Below are 12,515 nucleotides of genomic sequence, written 5' to 3' on the forward strand. Positions count from 1 at the left end.
TAAAACTCCCTTGTATCTGGCAGAGTGAAGATAGAGAGAGCTCAGACACTGAGTCATATGTTTCTTATCCAAGAGTCTTATTTAGCAGTGTCACTCTTCCATAGACTTTTTGTCATTCTTTCATACTTTTAGTCTGACTCAAATCCACTTCAGCAAACCCAAACATTGCAGTCAGCATGTACTGCTTCTGAGTTGACAGGTAGGAGGCAAACTAGCTAGCTATGTATCTTCCCAAGGAATTCTGACGTTACTGGCAGATACAGCTTTATTTGACGCCTTCTTCCGGGCGTTGTCATGGGGAATGAGAAAGACAGTTATAGATCTGAAGCTCTCACATATTATTGAACACAGCCTGCAAAAATGTTTAAAGGATTCAAACGGAGAACAGAGCCTTTCATGGTACAGAAATCATTAGCGAGGAGACTCACCCCAACCCCATCCTCCTGTCGGTATTGCTTCCAGGCTAGGCCGGTGTCACTGAAGAGCAGCAGGTAGCCGCTGACCCAGTCTGAGCTGCCGAAGCGCCCCTGTGTGGCGACGGCCGTCACCTCCATCCTGTCCCTGAGGTCCAGCTGCAGCCACGGCTGTCTGTCTGTCACCTGGGGAGACCAGCCTCCCGCTCCTGAGACCAGAGAAAGAAAAAACATTTCAGGACAGGAAGGTGCAAAGAGTGACCTAGCATGGCTAGGTGTGACACAGCATGAGTAGATAGACAGACAGACACGCACACAACCCCAAACAGATAGGTAGTCCAGACAGCTATCTCCAGTGAGAAAGATTATTTTCCTTAAAGCTCCAGCCAGAGCGAATATAGAGTGTGTGGGAGAGAGTGGGATTGTGTTTGGTCACTGGTCACTGTTGCAGTTATTATGTCTGTAGGGCTGTGAGTCAGACAGAAATAATAGAGAATTTCTTGGCATGTGGGTTAACTCATACAGACTCACTGGCTGTACTCTACTATATGTGTTCATGAGCACGATTGTCTAAACTCTGTCTAAAAGCAGTTTAATGTGGCATTATTGGAGGTGATTCAGACAGTTTTGGCAATGCCTTTGCACCCTTAGACTAGTCAGTCCTTTGAGCCGGATCGGAAACAATTTGAACCAAGGGTTTTTCTTTCTCATCTTTGTAGTAGTGAACCATTAATGGCTTCAATCATGTAGTTGTGCCTTAGAAAAAAATTACATCAAAACAAAAGCAACTAACTTTGATTCTGGTCTGGTATTCAGCCTTCTATTACACATAGCCGTTACTCTAAAATGTGGACACGGTCTTGATATCCCTTAGCCTGTGGACCTAGTCTCCCAGAGAAACTAACAGAGAAACAGACATGCTAGCAGAGATGTATTAATAGCCTATCCTCCGACTGCATTGAGATTCTGATACAGTAGTATGTATTTCCCAAAGCCTGAAAGGACGTACAGTATAGAAAGTATATTAAGCTATCTTTAAGCTATGTATTTCCAGTATACAGTCGTGGCCAAAAGTTTGGAAAATGACACAAATATTAATTTTCACAAAGTTTGCTGCTTCAATGTCTTTAGATATTTTTGTCAGATGTTACTTGGGAATACTGAAGTATAATAACAAGCATTTCATAAGTGTCAAAGGCTTTTATTGACAATTACATGAAGTTGATGAATATTTGCAGTGTTGACCCTTCTTTTTCAAGACCTCTGCAATCCGCCCTGGCATGCTGTCAATTAACTTCTGGGCCACTGGTGGCAGCCCATTCTTGTATAATCAATGCTTGGAGTTTGTCAGAATATATGGGTTTTTGTTTGTCCACTCGCCTCTTGAGGATTGACCACAAGTTCTCAATGGGATTAAGTTCTGGGGAGTTTCCTGGCCACGGACCCAAAATGTCGATGTTTTGTTCCCCGAGCCACTTAGTTATCCCGTTTGCCTTATGGCAAGGTGCTCCATCATGCTGGAAAAGGCATTGCTCGTCACCAAACTGTTCCTGGATGGTTGGGAGAAGTTGCTCTCGGAGGATGTGTTGGTACCATTCTTTATTCATGGCTGTGTTCTTAGGAAAAATTGTGAGTGAGCCCACTACCTTGGCTGAAAAGCAACCCCACACATGAATGGTCTCAGGATGCTTTAGTGTTGGCATGACACAGGACTGATGGTAGTGCTCATCTTGTCTTCTCTGGACAAGCTTTTTCCAGATGCCCCAAACAATCGGAAAGGGGATTCATCAGAGAAAATGAATTTATCCCAGTCCTCAGCCGTCCAATCCCTATACCTTTTGCAGAATATTAGTCTGTCCCTGATGTTTTTCCTGGAGAGAAGTGGCTTCTTTGCTGCCCTTCTTGACACCAGGCCATCCTCCATGATGACGGCATGTGTTTCCTTGCAGGTAACCATGGCTGACAGAGGAATAACAATGATTCCAAGCACCACCTTCCTTTTGAAGCTTCCAGTCTGTTATTCGAACTCAATCAGCATGACAGAGTGATCTCCAGCCTTGCCCTCGTCAACAACGAGAGAATCACTGACATGATGTCAGCTGGTCCTTTTGTGGCAGGGCTGAAATGCAGTGGAAATGTTTTTGGGGGATTCAGTTAATTTTCATCGCAAAGAAGGACTTTACAATTAAGTGCAATTAATCTGATCCCTCCTTATAACATTCTGAGGTATATACAAATTGCCATCATACAAAATGAGGCAACAGACTGAAAATTTAAATTTGTGTCATTCTCAAAACTTTTGGCCAGGACTGTACAGTATGAGAAGCTTGTCAAAGTGTGAGGTGAGTAGTATATTTTGTCATTATGTGTGTGTGTGTGTGTGTGTGTGTGTGTGTGTGTGTGTGTGTGTGTGTGTGTGTGTGTGTGTGTGTGAGAGTGAGTGAGTGAGAGAAAGAGAGAGAGAGAAAGAGACATTGCACACACACACACACACACACTGTGTGTGTGTGCGTGTGCGTGTGCGTGTGTGTGTGTGTTAAACTACTTAAACATTGGGAGCATTAATGTTGCAGTGACTTTTGTGTTGTTTATAGTGAAAATGCTATTAAAACATTCTGATGTAGCCTAAAAAATCTGACAATCAAAGCAAAGTATACATGCTACTCAATGAACTGTTTTTTTCTATAGGGACAAATTTGAGCAAATTCAACAACAAAAAATGAACTAATGCCATTAACTTGATTCATTTATGTTAATCGTTTGAGTAGTCCTAATTGTAATGTATGTTATGTTCCTTAAAGATGTGTTTAAGCCCCACAGCTACTCAGCTATCAAGAAGAAGAAACAGGTCAGCTCAGGCAGAGATTCATTACTCAGCTGCTGTGGGCTGGGACACAACACCATGGGAGCAGATGAGCTCTGAATATCAAACCAGAGTCTCAGTCACAGAGGAAGCATCGTTTACGGAGCCCCCCCCCCCCCCAGAGAGAAGGATCATTCAGGTTCTTACAGACTCACACAGGGAGGTTGGCTGTGGCTAAAAATAACCCGGGGTACAGTCAGTGTTTGATGGACAGGGTGTGAAAAATATATGTGTATATACAGTATGTTTCCCTGGAAGGCCTCTGTTTGTTATATATATATATATATATATATATATATATAAGTACTGTATGTTAAAGGCCAAACAGCATTTTTTAAGTCAGGCAACTCCAACAACTCTGTTGTTACCACATTGACAACTTTCTAGACTGAGGAGTATGGAGTGCCTGGGACAATTAGGTTGGCCTTTGGAGTTCATCAATACTTTGACAAGTTCTCATTTACGTGAGTGAAAGCCATTGATGTATAGTGATCAAATGCAGATGGCGGACTCTAAAGGAAACAGCTGGCAATTAACTGCTCACAACCATATAATTAAATGACAAGCAATTGTTGTTTACAATCCATCGATCAAATCAATTACAGCTATATACAGATCATTTGTGTTTATTATGCTACATGTGGAAATGAAATGTTACAGCAACATGCTCTGCACAGGATGTCCATGGGAAGTTGACTCTGCGTCAAGAGGTTATTACTGATGGATAGGTACTTATACACAGCGTTGAGCGTGGCCTTAATCTTTACTCACCATCTCTTCTGTTGAGCTTGGAGAAGTGTGGAACGTTGCTGGTGGAGGACTGCGAGGAACTCTGAAATGAGGCCTGGGGCAGATTTGATCCCAAAGGGCCATCACAGTTATCTAAAGAGATCAAAACCAGAGCAATCAGGTGAGCGCGATAATACAGTAAGTAGCCTTGATACAATTCTGAGAACTGTAGCAAATATGCTTTCAACATACATTTTGTAACATTGAATGATCCTGTTTCCTGTGATCTCCTTGAGCATGTCTTATACTGTCTCTAGTGAATGATTGATAACATTCAAGTGAGGTTCACTGCCCCCAATGTATGACAAATGACAGTGTATTGTATATGCAGACAAATGTGACAACCAACTCATTAAGTTCTGATTGCATTAGACACAAAAGATGGGGAAAGACAAACGGTTCTGAGAAGGGTTATGCCTAGTGCTTAATTTCAAAGTCATGCACAGGCTGATGAAATATGAGTTCTGGTAACCTTTTCTCTTCGTTTAACCAAGCTCTGCTGTTCTATGTTGACTGGGAGATGTAACTAATTACATGCGTCATAATCAGTCAAATATTTGCCATGTGATGGAGCACTACAGTGGAAGTTAATTTACCCACGAGACAAGAATCATGGGAAATAACAGTATTCTCATTAGAAATGATCAGTCAGTCATATGTGTCATATATCATTGATTCGTATTGGATAATACATGATTTCCAACAGGTTGAAAATCACAGGTTGAAAATCATGTATTATCCAATACGAATCAATGATACGAATCAATGATATATGACACATATGACTGACTGATCATTTCTAATGAGAATACTGTTATTTCCCATGATTCTTGTCTCGTGGGTAAATTAACTTCCACTGTAGTGCTCCATCACATGGCAAATATTTGACTAATTATGCTCCCTTCACCTAGGACTGTGCACCATTTTGTTCAGGTTTGTCTTTAGAGGATTTGGATGCTTTGAGGTTTGGTTATGCAGAAAGTAACAGAGCCCCTTCAAATGACCGACACCATACCGCCTAGAAAGTGTTTGACGCGATCTGTCCTGGTTCAAAGGGGATACAAGTCTCTTTAATCTCTCATTGTAGGGACAGAGTCATTTTCGGTTCAGAGGAAATCAACAAGCAATCGCCTCCTTGTTCACATAAAAGACCACAAGCGCTTTTTCTTCTTTTGTCTGCTTGCTGCTTGCCCTTCCTCCAGCAATTGACACATTAATTTATCTGTTTAGAATAATGTCAAGAAAACCCAAGAGACAATCCATTATTGTTCTTGTTTTCAATTGTGGCTTCTATTGAAGCATCTGCTCTGAATTTGATTGTGTCGCTGCAGGGCTTTTATCTCGCATACCGAGCAAATATCACTCCGTTCTCTCTTCTCACATTCTTCTTTTCCCTCCATTCTTATCTCTATCTCTCAGACTTTCTCTCTTTCCTTGAGGCCAATTAGTATTCCGAGGTTTCATTACATCACTGATTCAGTAGTACCTCATTGACCTGCTGAGACCCGCTGCTTTCTATTGCACCTTATTGGCCTTCACCATGGGTACGCCGAGAGCGGTTTGTTTACAGACGAGTGAATGCCAGCATGCGATTCAGCTCCACAGAGAAGCGTGGTATACAGTATATCTATAATACATCATCTCCTTTTCATAGTACTGTATTCTCTCTGGCTCTCTTTTCTTGTTTCCACTCCCTCTTCTATTTCCTAGTTTTTTTTCCCTTTCTTACTCCTCTTCTTTCCTCTCTGCACACTTGCCTGCCCCCAGCTCTACTGTCTATCTCTCTTTCTCATTAGAGCATATTTCCTCTCATCTCCTCTCCTCTGTGATTGCTGGGGACAGCTTTTTTCCTCATCATCTTGATAAGACTTTGCCCTCAGACTGCAGTCTGCGACCTGTCACTGACCCCCTCCCTCCCTCCCTCCCTCCCTCCCTCCCTCCCTCCCTCCCTCCCTCCCTCCCTCCCTCCCTCCCTCCCTCCCTCCCTCCCTCCCTCCAATCCCTCCCTCCCTCCCTCCCTCCCTCCCTCGTTGTCAGCCAAGCCCTCTCTACCATATCCCATGCCATGAGGCATCTGGAGGTGAGCTGAGCAGGGGGGCTCACCCTGGCCTCACCCCCATATGCATGATTACTGATTTATTTGACATGTAATAGCATGGGACAGGGAGTACTCTGAGCAAAACCCAATGTTCGTCCCAGGTGACCATTCATGGGATCGGCTATAGCTGTACTAGCAGTATGGTTAAACACAGAGGAAGAGCCTCTAACCATGTCTGATACACTCCATAGAGGCCAACAGTTTAAGCTGCCAAGCAGTAGCTAAGCTGATTATTCAGCTAATTAACCTTTTCACAGGTCTGCTCAATGAGCCCCACATCAAAAATGATGGCTCCAGATTTTATTAATTGATTTCCAACATCATCATGAGAGAGAAAGAGAGGCGAGGGTGACAGCAGGAAGAAACACATGATGGAAGCATGGAGAAAGGGTGCAGGGTGGCGAGGGGCCCGGGAGTGTGTGGAGGCCCTCTTGTTATCTCTCAGTGTGCTGCATTTCCACTAAACATCAGAGCTAAGATACTTCAGAGACTGATAGGGTTTTAATCCCAAAAGTAGGCTTGACATTCAGTTATAAAACAACAAGAAGAAATGCTGGAAGATGTGGTTGTGGAGTTCTAAGCTGTGAGGCTGTAGTGGCCAGAGAATTATATGATACCCAATGGTAATCTCTCAATGAGGGCTCTAAGTACCAATGAGGGCTCTAAGTACCTAAAGAAATGGAGAGCAAGGAGGCTCAAATCTGCTCAGAGACATATCCCCAAGCCTCACCCTCCACGATTTGGAGAGAAAAACATTCAGAACTTCACACCGACCACACATATTTTGTGGTGTTACTTTCTGTGCTAAAATACAAAAAAAAATAAAAGATGTGAGAATGAGGTAGGTGTCCCTCGCCTTCTCTGTCTTTCTCTCTTTCCAATTCTCTTTGTTGAAAGACCTCAAGCAGTTTGCCTACCATGTCCTCACACACTCTTATTAAAAAGGGTTCCAAAAGGATTCTTCGGCTGTCCCCATAGGAATTTTTTCTTGAGCATATGGTTAAGGGGCCAGAACATAATAAAATGATATATTTGTAGACTGCAAATTGACCACAAGAAGCCTAAACGGATATAATATTTGACTAAAACATAATAATTTCAAACCTTGGTCATATTTGGGAGCATTGATAAGCATAGGGTGCCGTCTTTCGGATGGGACGTTAAAACGTCCTAACTCTCTGTGGTCATTCAAAATCCCACTTATTGTAAGAGTAGGGATGTTCACCCCGGTGTCATGGCTAAATTCCCAACCTGGCCACATTCCATCATGGCCACCTAATCATCCTCCTTCCTAATTGGCATATATCACTGCTCATCTCATCAACTGACAGCTGATGTGTGGTGAGAGTTCTTGCACAAAAATGATTGATGTGCATCACTGAGGTGGATGAGGTGAGTTTCCTCCTACTATGTAAAACACTTTGAGCACCCCAGTTGGTAGAAAAATGTTATATGATTCCAATCAATTATTATGAATTACTATTATTTGTATACAATCACATATGTCTCTCTATTATACGTGGGAATATTTGGGAACAGATTTCCAAAATGAAAATCACTTGGAGCTGATTTCCTGGTCTTTTTACAGTCTTTTATTTCCAACAATGAAAATTCAACAACAACAAACATATATTTGTTTTATTATTAGTTTTTGCCCAGAAAACTCAGAAAACCACCAGCGGGCCAAATTCGGCACCCTTTGAAGAACCCCTTTTTGGTTCCAGATCAAATCCTTTTTGGTTCTATGTAGAACCCTCTGTGGAAAGGGTTCTACATGGAACCCAAAAGGGTTCTACCTGGAACAAAAAAGGGTTCTTCAAAGGGTTCTCCTATTGGGATAGCCGATGAACCCTTTTAGGTTCCAGATAGTGCCTTTTTTCTAAGAGTGCACCGTCCTTGGTGGCGGTCACATCTGCAATAAGTCTTAAGGTTGGCGTCAACAGTATTGGACTACACAGTCTTTGAAAGTAAGGAGGGCCTTGAGTGCAATTCAATAAACTCCTCTTATCGATCTGCATATTGCACTGTTGTAATATCTTGTTTATATAAGCACTTTCTCTCTCTCTCTCACGCTCTCTCTCGTGCACTGTGATAATAAAAGTGAGTAATTGTTTCCACTTCCGAGATGTCAGGTTTAGTCATGCAAAGTAATTAAAACAGGACCACCTGCTTTGTGTTTGGCATATGCCAAACTGCATTACATTGATCAGCTTTTTAATTTATGCATTACCTCCCATACATTGTCAAAAACACGTTTTAAACTAAATCAATTCTCACAATATTGTACCTAACATGCAAATTATTTGGATGTCTATTCCATTTAAATGAACAATGTAAACAACTCTTGAAACTGGTATATTATACTGTTGGGTCCAGGGCAACAGTTGCTCGTCCATCGTGTTGTTGCACGGTATGCCAAAACGTAGATACTTTTTCTATACAAAAAAACATTTGGCACAAAACTTTTTGTTATGTTCGGTACTTCTGTCAAATGTGTCTCACGTGACTGAGAGGATCAAGTCTGTCTATCAGCGCAGCCCCTTTACAGTGCGAAGAGCAAAGTGCATAGTCCACTTACTCATTAATTGCTAGAGCTGTCTGTCGGGGCTGCATTGGTTGATCCCCACTCATGATGCACAAAGGTTAACACACTTAAATACTGCAACATGGCATGCAGAAATAATACTGGTAATACTGGTAGCTTCCAGCTTTACTTGTAGGCTACATTTCCTTGCTAGCTTACACCTGAAGCAACATCAATTCAATACCCTAGTACATGTTTGTAATAATATGCAAACCATAGCACAAAATATGCTGATTTCAAAGCTAATTGTCACCAAAAACGTTATTAATTCACTTCGTCTCCGTTGCCACCAAAAAATAATTTACTTCTTTGTCTCCCCCTGAATGACATTCCTTTCTTAAACGCACACTTTTATAAAAGAAAAGACTGCTTCTTCTATGCAATGTTGTTGATTAGTACAATAAAATAATACAGTTCCACAAGCTTCCCATAATAAGTTGGGTGAAATTTGTCCCATTCCTCCTGACAGAGCTTGTGTAACTGAGCCAGGTTTGTAGAACTCCTTGCTCGTACACGCTTTTTCAGTCCTGCCCACATATTTTCTATGGGATTGAGGTCAGGGCTTTGTGATGGCCACTCCGATACCTGGACTTTGTTGTCCTTAAGCCATTTTTCCACAACTTTGAAAGTATGCTTGGGTTCATTGTCCATTTGGAAGACCCATTTGCAACCAAGCTTTAACTTCCTGACTGATGTCTTGAGATGTTGCTTCTATATATGCACATAATTTACCTTCCCTCATGATGCCATCTATTTTGTGAAGTGCACCAGTCCCTCCTGCAGCAAAACACCCCCACAACATGATGCTGCCACCCCCGTACTTCACGGTTGGGAAGGTGTTCTTCAGCTTGTAAGCCTCCCCCTTTTTCCTCCAAACATAACAAAAGTCATTTTGGCCTAACAGTTCTATTTTTGTTTCACCAAACCAGAGGACATTTATCCAAAACGTACGATCTTTGTCCCCATGTGCAGTTGCAAACCGTAGTCTGGATTTTTTATGGCGGTTTTGGAGCAGTGGCTTCTCACTTGCTGAGCGGCCTTTCAGGTTATGTCGATATACGACTTGTTTTTCTGTGGATATAGATACTTTTGTACCTGTTTCCTCCAGCATCTTCACAAGGTCTTTTGCTGTTGTTCTGGGGTTGATTTGCACTTCACACCAAAGTACGATCATCTCTAGGACACAGAACGCATCTCCTTCCTGAGCGGTATGACAGCTGCGTGGTCCCATGATGTTTATACTTGCATACTATTGTTTGTACAAATGAACGTGGCACCTTCAGGCGTTTGGAAATTGCTCCCAAGGATGAACCAGACTTGTGGAGGTCTACATTTTTTTTCTGAGGTCTTGGCTGATCTCTTTTGATTTTCCCATGATGTCAAGCAAAGAGGCACTGAGTATGAAGGTAAGCCTTGAAATACATCCACAGGTACACCTCCAATTGACTCAAATTATGTCAATTAGCCTATCAGAAGCTTCTAAGGTCTTGACATCTTTTCTGGAATCTCCCAAGCTGTTTGAAGGCACAGTCAACTTAGTGTATGTAAACTTCTGACCCAATGGAATTGTGATACAGTGACTTATTATCATGCCCTGACCTTAGAGAGCTTTTTATGTCTCTATTTTGGTTTGGTCAGGGTGTGATTTGGGTGGGCATTCTATGTTCATTTTTCTATGTTTTGTATTTCTTTGTTTTGGCCGGGTATGGTTCTCAATCAGGGACAGCTGTCTATCGTTGTCTCTGATTGGGAACCATACTTAGGTAGCCTTTATCCCACCTGTGTTTTGTGGGTAGTTGTTTACTGTATAGTGTTCTGCACCTGACAGGACTGTTTAGTTCTCACTTTATTTTTTTTCTAGTGTTCAGTTTTCAAAAAAATCATGAACAGTTACCACGCTGCGCTTTGTTCCGATCCTTCTTCATCAGACGGCTGTTACACTGATAAGTGAAATAATCTGTCTGTAAACAATTGTTGGAAAAATGACTTGTGTCATGCACAAAGTAGATGTCTTAACTGACTTGCCAAAACGATGGTTTGTTAACAAGAAATGTGTGGAGTGGTTGAAAAACTAGTTTTAATGACTATAACCTAAGTGTATGTAAACTTCCGACATTAACTGTATGTTTTGCTAGCAGTTGCCAATAAAACAAGTCCTAAATGGAAGGGGTTGTTTGTCATCTGCAGCCCCATGAAATCAGCTAAAACCAACTCAATAACACGATGCATGCACGCACTATTGAATAATATGCATTCACCTGTATTGTGAATAGACCTAGGCTATATCTTCAGTTACCCAGATTAACAATAGAGATTTACCTTTCAACTAAAAGTTTACCATTATGTTGTTTTGTAGTCCCATTTAAAGTTAGATTGTTAAAAACAAAGTCAAATTGATTGTATGATTGTCTTATTGAGTTCTTCATGCATACAAAAATAAAAGATGCCCAGCGATTGAACAGAGCAGTAGCTGAGTTTATGTCTGGAGCAAGTGCCATTCTGTAACTTTGGCTTAAATGCCTCATTTTCTGTTGTTGTGGTATTTTTTTTGAATCGAGTATTGTGATGGTATCATGTATCGTGATACTAACCCTGGTAGTGGTATCGAAGTCAAAATTCGGGAATCGTGACAACACTAGTCTATCGTCACTTGTGTGGGATCCATTAGAAATGCCTGGGCTGCAAAAGAGGATATACAACCATATTCTCAACCGTGACCTTCAATGCTGTGCAGTCCACAAATGTGACTGCAGCCATGTCTATCCAATGTAATATTGTACAGTACTTCAAGGGAGCATAAACACACATCCTGTAGATGGGTTAGCTGACAACGTCACAAAAGTGATGTAGGCACTTCCATGGAGCAGAGGTCACCGTGTTGTTGTGATTGCTAGCAAGAATGGCAAGAAACTGCCATGTGGAGAATCGTAAGTGGCTCATTTCATCTTGTACTTGATACCATGTCTTATTTTGAGGTGTTTTGACTGATTTCATGTCAATGTCCCAAATATGCCAAACATTTGCAGTCTAGCTAAGCAACAACTGTAATGTTGTATTTGAGAGACAACAAGTGCTCATTGTGCAGATGCAGTCACATTTTCAATAAACATTGGAGTTGAAAGATAGCTCACATGTTGTCAACAATCTAAGCCAACCCTGTCAGTTTTGCCCCCACAGTTGTGCACGGGTCAGTTTTGTTGCTAAACAACCAACCTGTCTATACAACATAAAATTGGGTTTCTAGAGCAATATTGACAGAGGTCAAGGTCATTTCCATGGCAACAGCCTTTAGGGCATAAATGTCCCAAATATCTGTTGTGCACCTCTCCTCTACACCTTGACAGGTCATGTATAGGATATTTGAGGATTGGATTGGCATGTGAATATTGTACGGTAGTCATCAAAAACATTCCACAACTTGGAATATAACCGTTAGTTATAAAACACCATCCATGTCAGTGTGTGAGACTGCCTGTGGACCCTAAAGACTTGGGGCAAGCTGCACAGCATGGCTTTGCAGGCTCTGACACACTGTGGATCATCAGCTATCTTTAAAATGAGGCCTAATCTGGTACTGGCAACCAGGCACTTCTCTCTCAAGGTCTCAGACCCTTGTGAACAAAGGTTGTGGGGAGGGAGAAAACAAACAGGGATTCAGTGACACATTGCTTTTTCAGAAGAAACAACTAAACTGCTTCAGAATTCTTACAGTATTCTTTAGAATCTTTCTTCTGAGTTGTGTAATACTCCATACCTTGGTAACTTTCA

At 41.7% G+C, this 12,515-nt stretch overlaps 1 protein-coding gene across 2 annotated transcripts in view; it reads right to left on the reverse strand.

The window, feature by feature from the left end:
• LOC110520175 (contactin-associated protein-like 5) overlaps window positions 1–12,515 on the reverse strand; it is a 119,343-nt gene that overhangs the window by 88,982 nt on the left and 17,846 nt on the right. For both annotated transcript variants that reach the window (XM_021597306.2, XM_021597305.2), the window contains exons 2-3: window positions 4,048–4,158; window positions 429–622 (exon numbers count right to left, since the gene is read on the reverse strand). In XM_021597306.2, the coding sequence (XP_021452981.1) occupies window positions 429–622; window positions 4,048–4,158 (305 nt within the window). The remainder of the gene's footprint in view (window positions 1–428; window positions 623–4,047; window positions 4,159–12,515) is intronic.

The sequence above is a fragment of the Oncorhynchus mykiss genome, chromosome 3, assembly GCF_013265735.2.
Source record: "Oncorhynchus mykiss isolate Arlee chromosome 3, USDA_OmykA_1.1, whole genome shotgun sequence".
Lineage (NCBI taxonomy): Eukaryota > Metazoa > Chordata > Actinopteri > Salmoniformes > Salmonidae > Oncorhynchus > Oncorhynchus mykiss.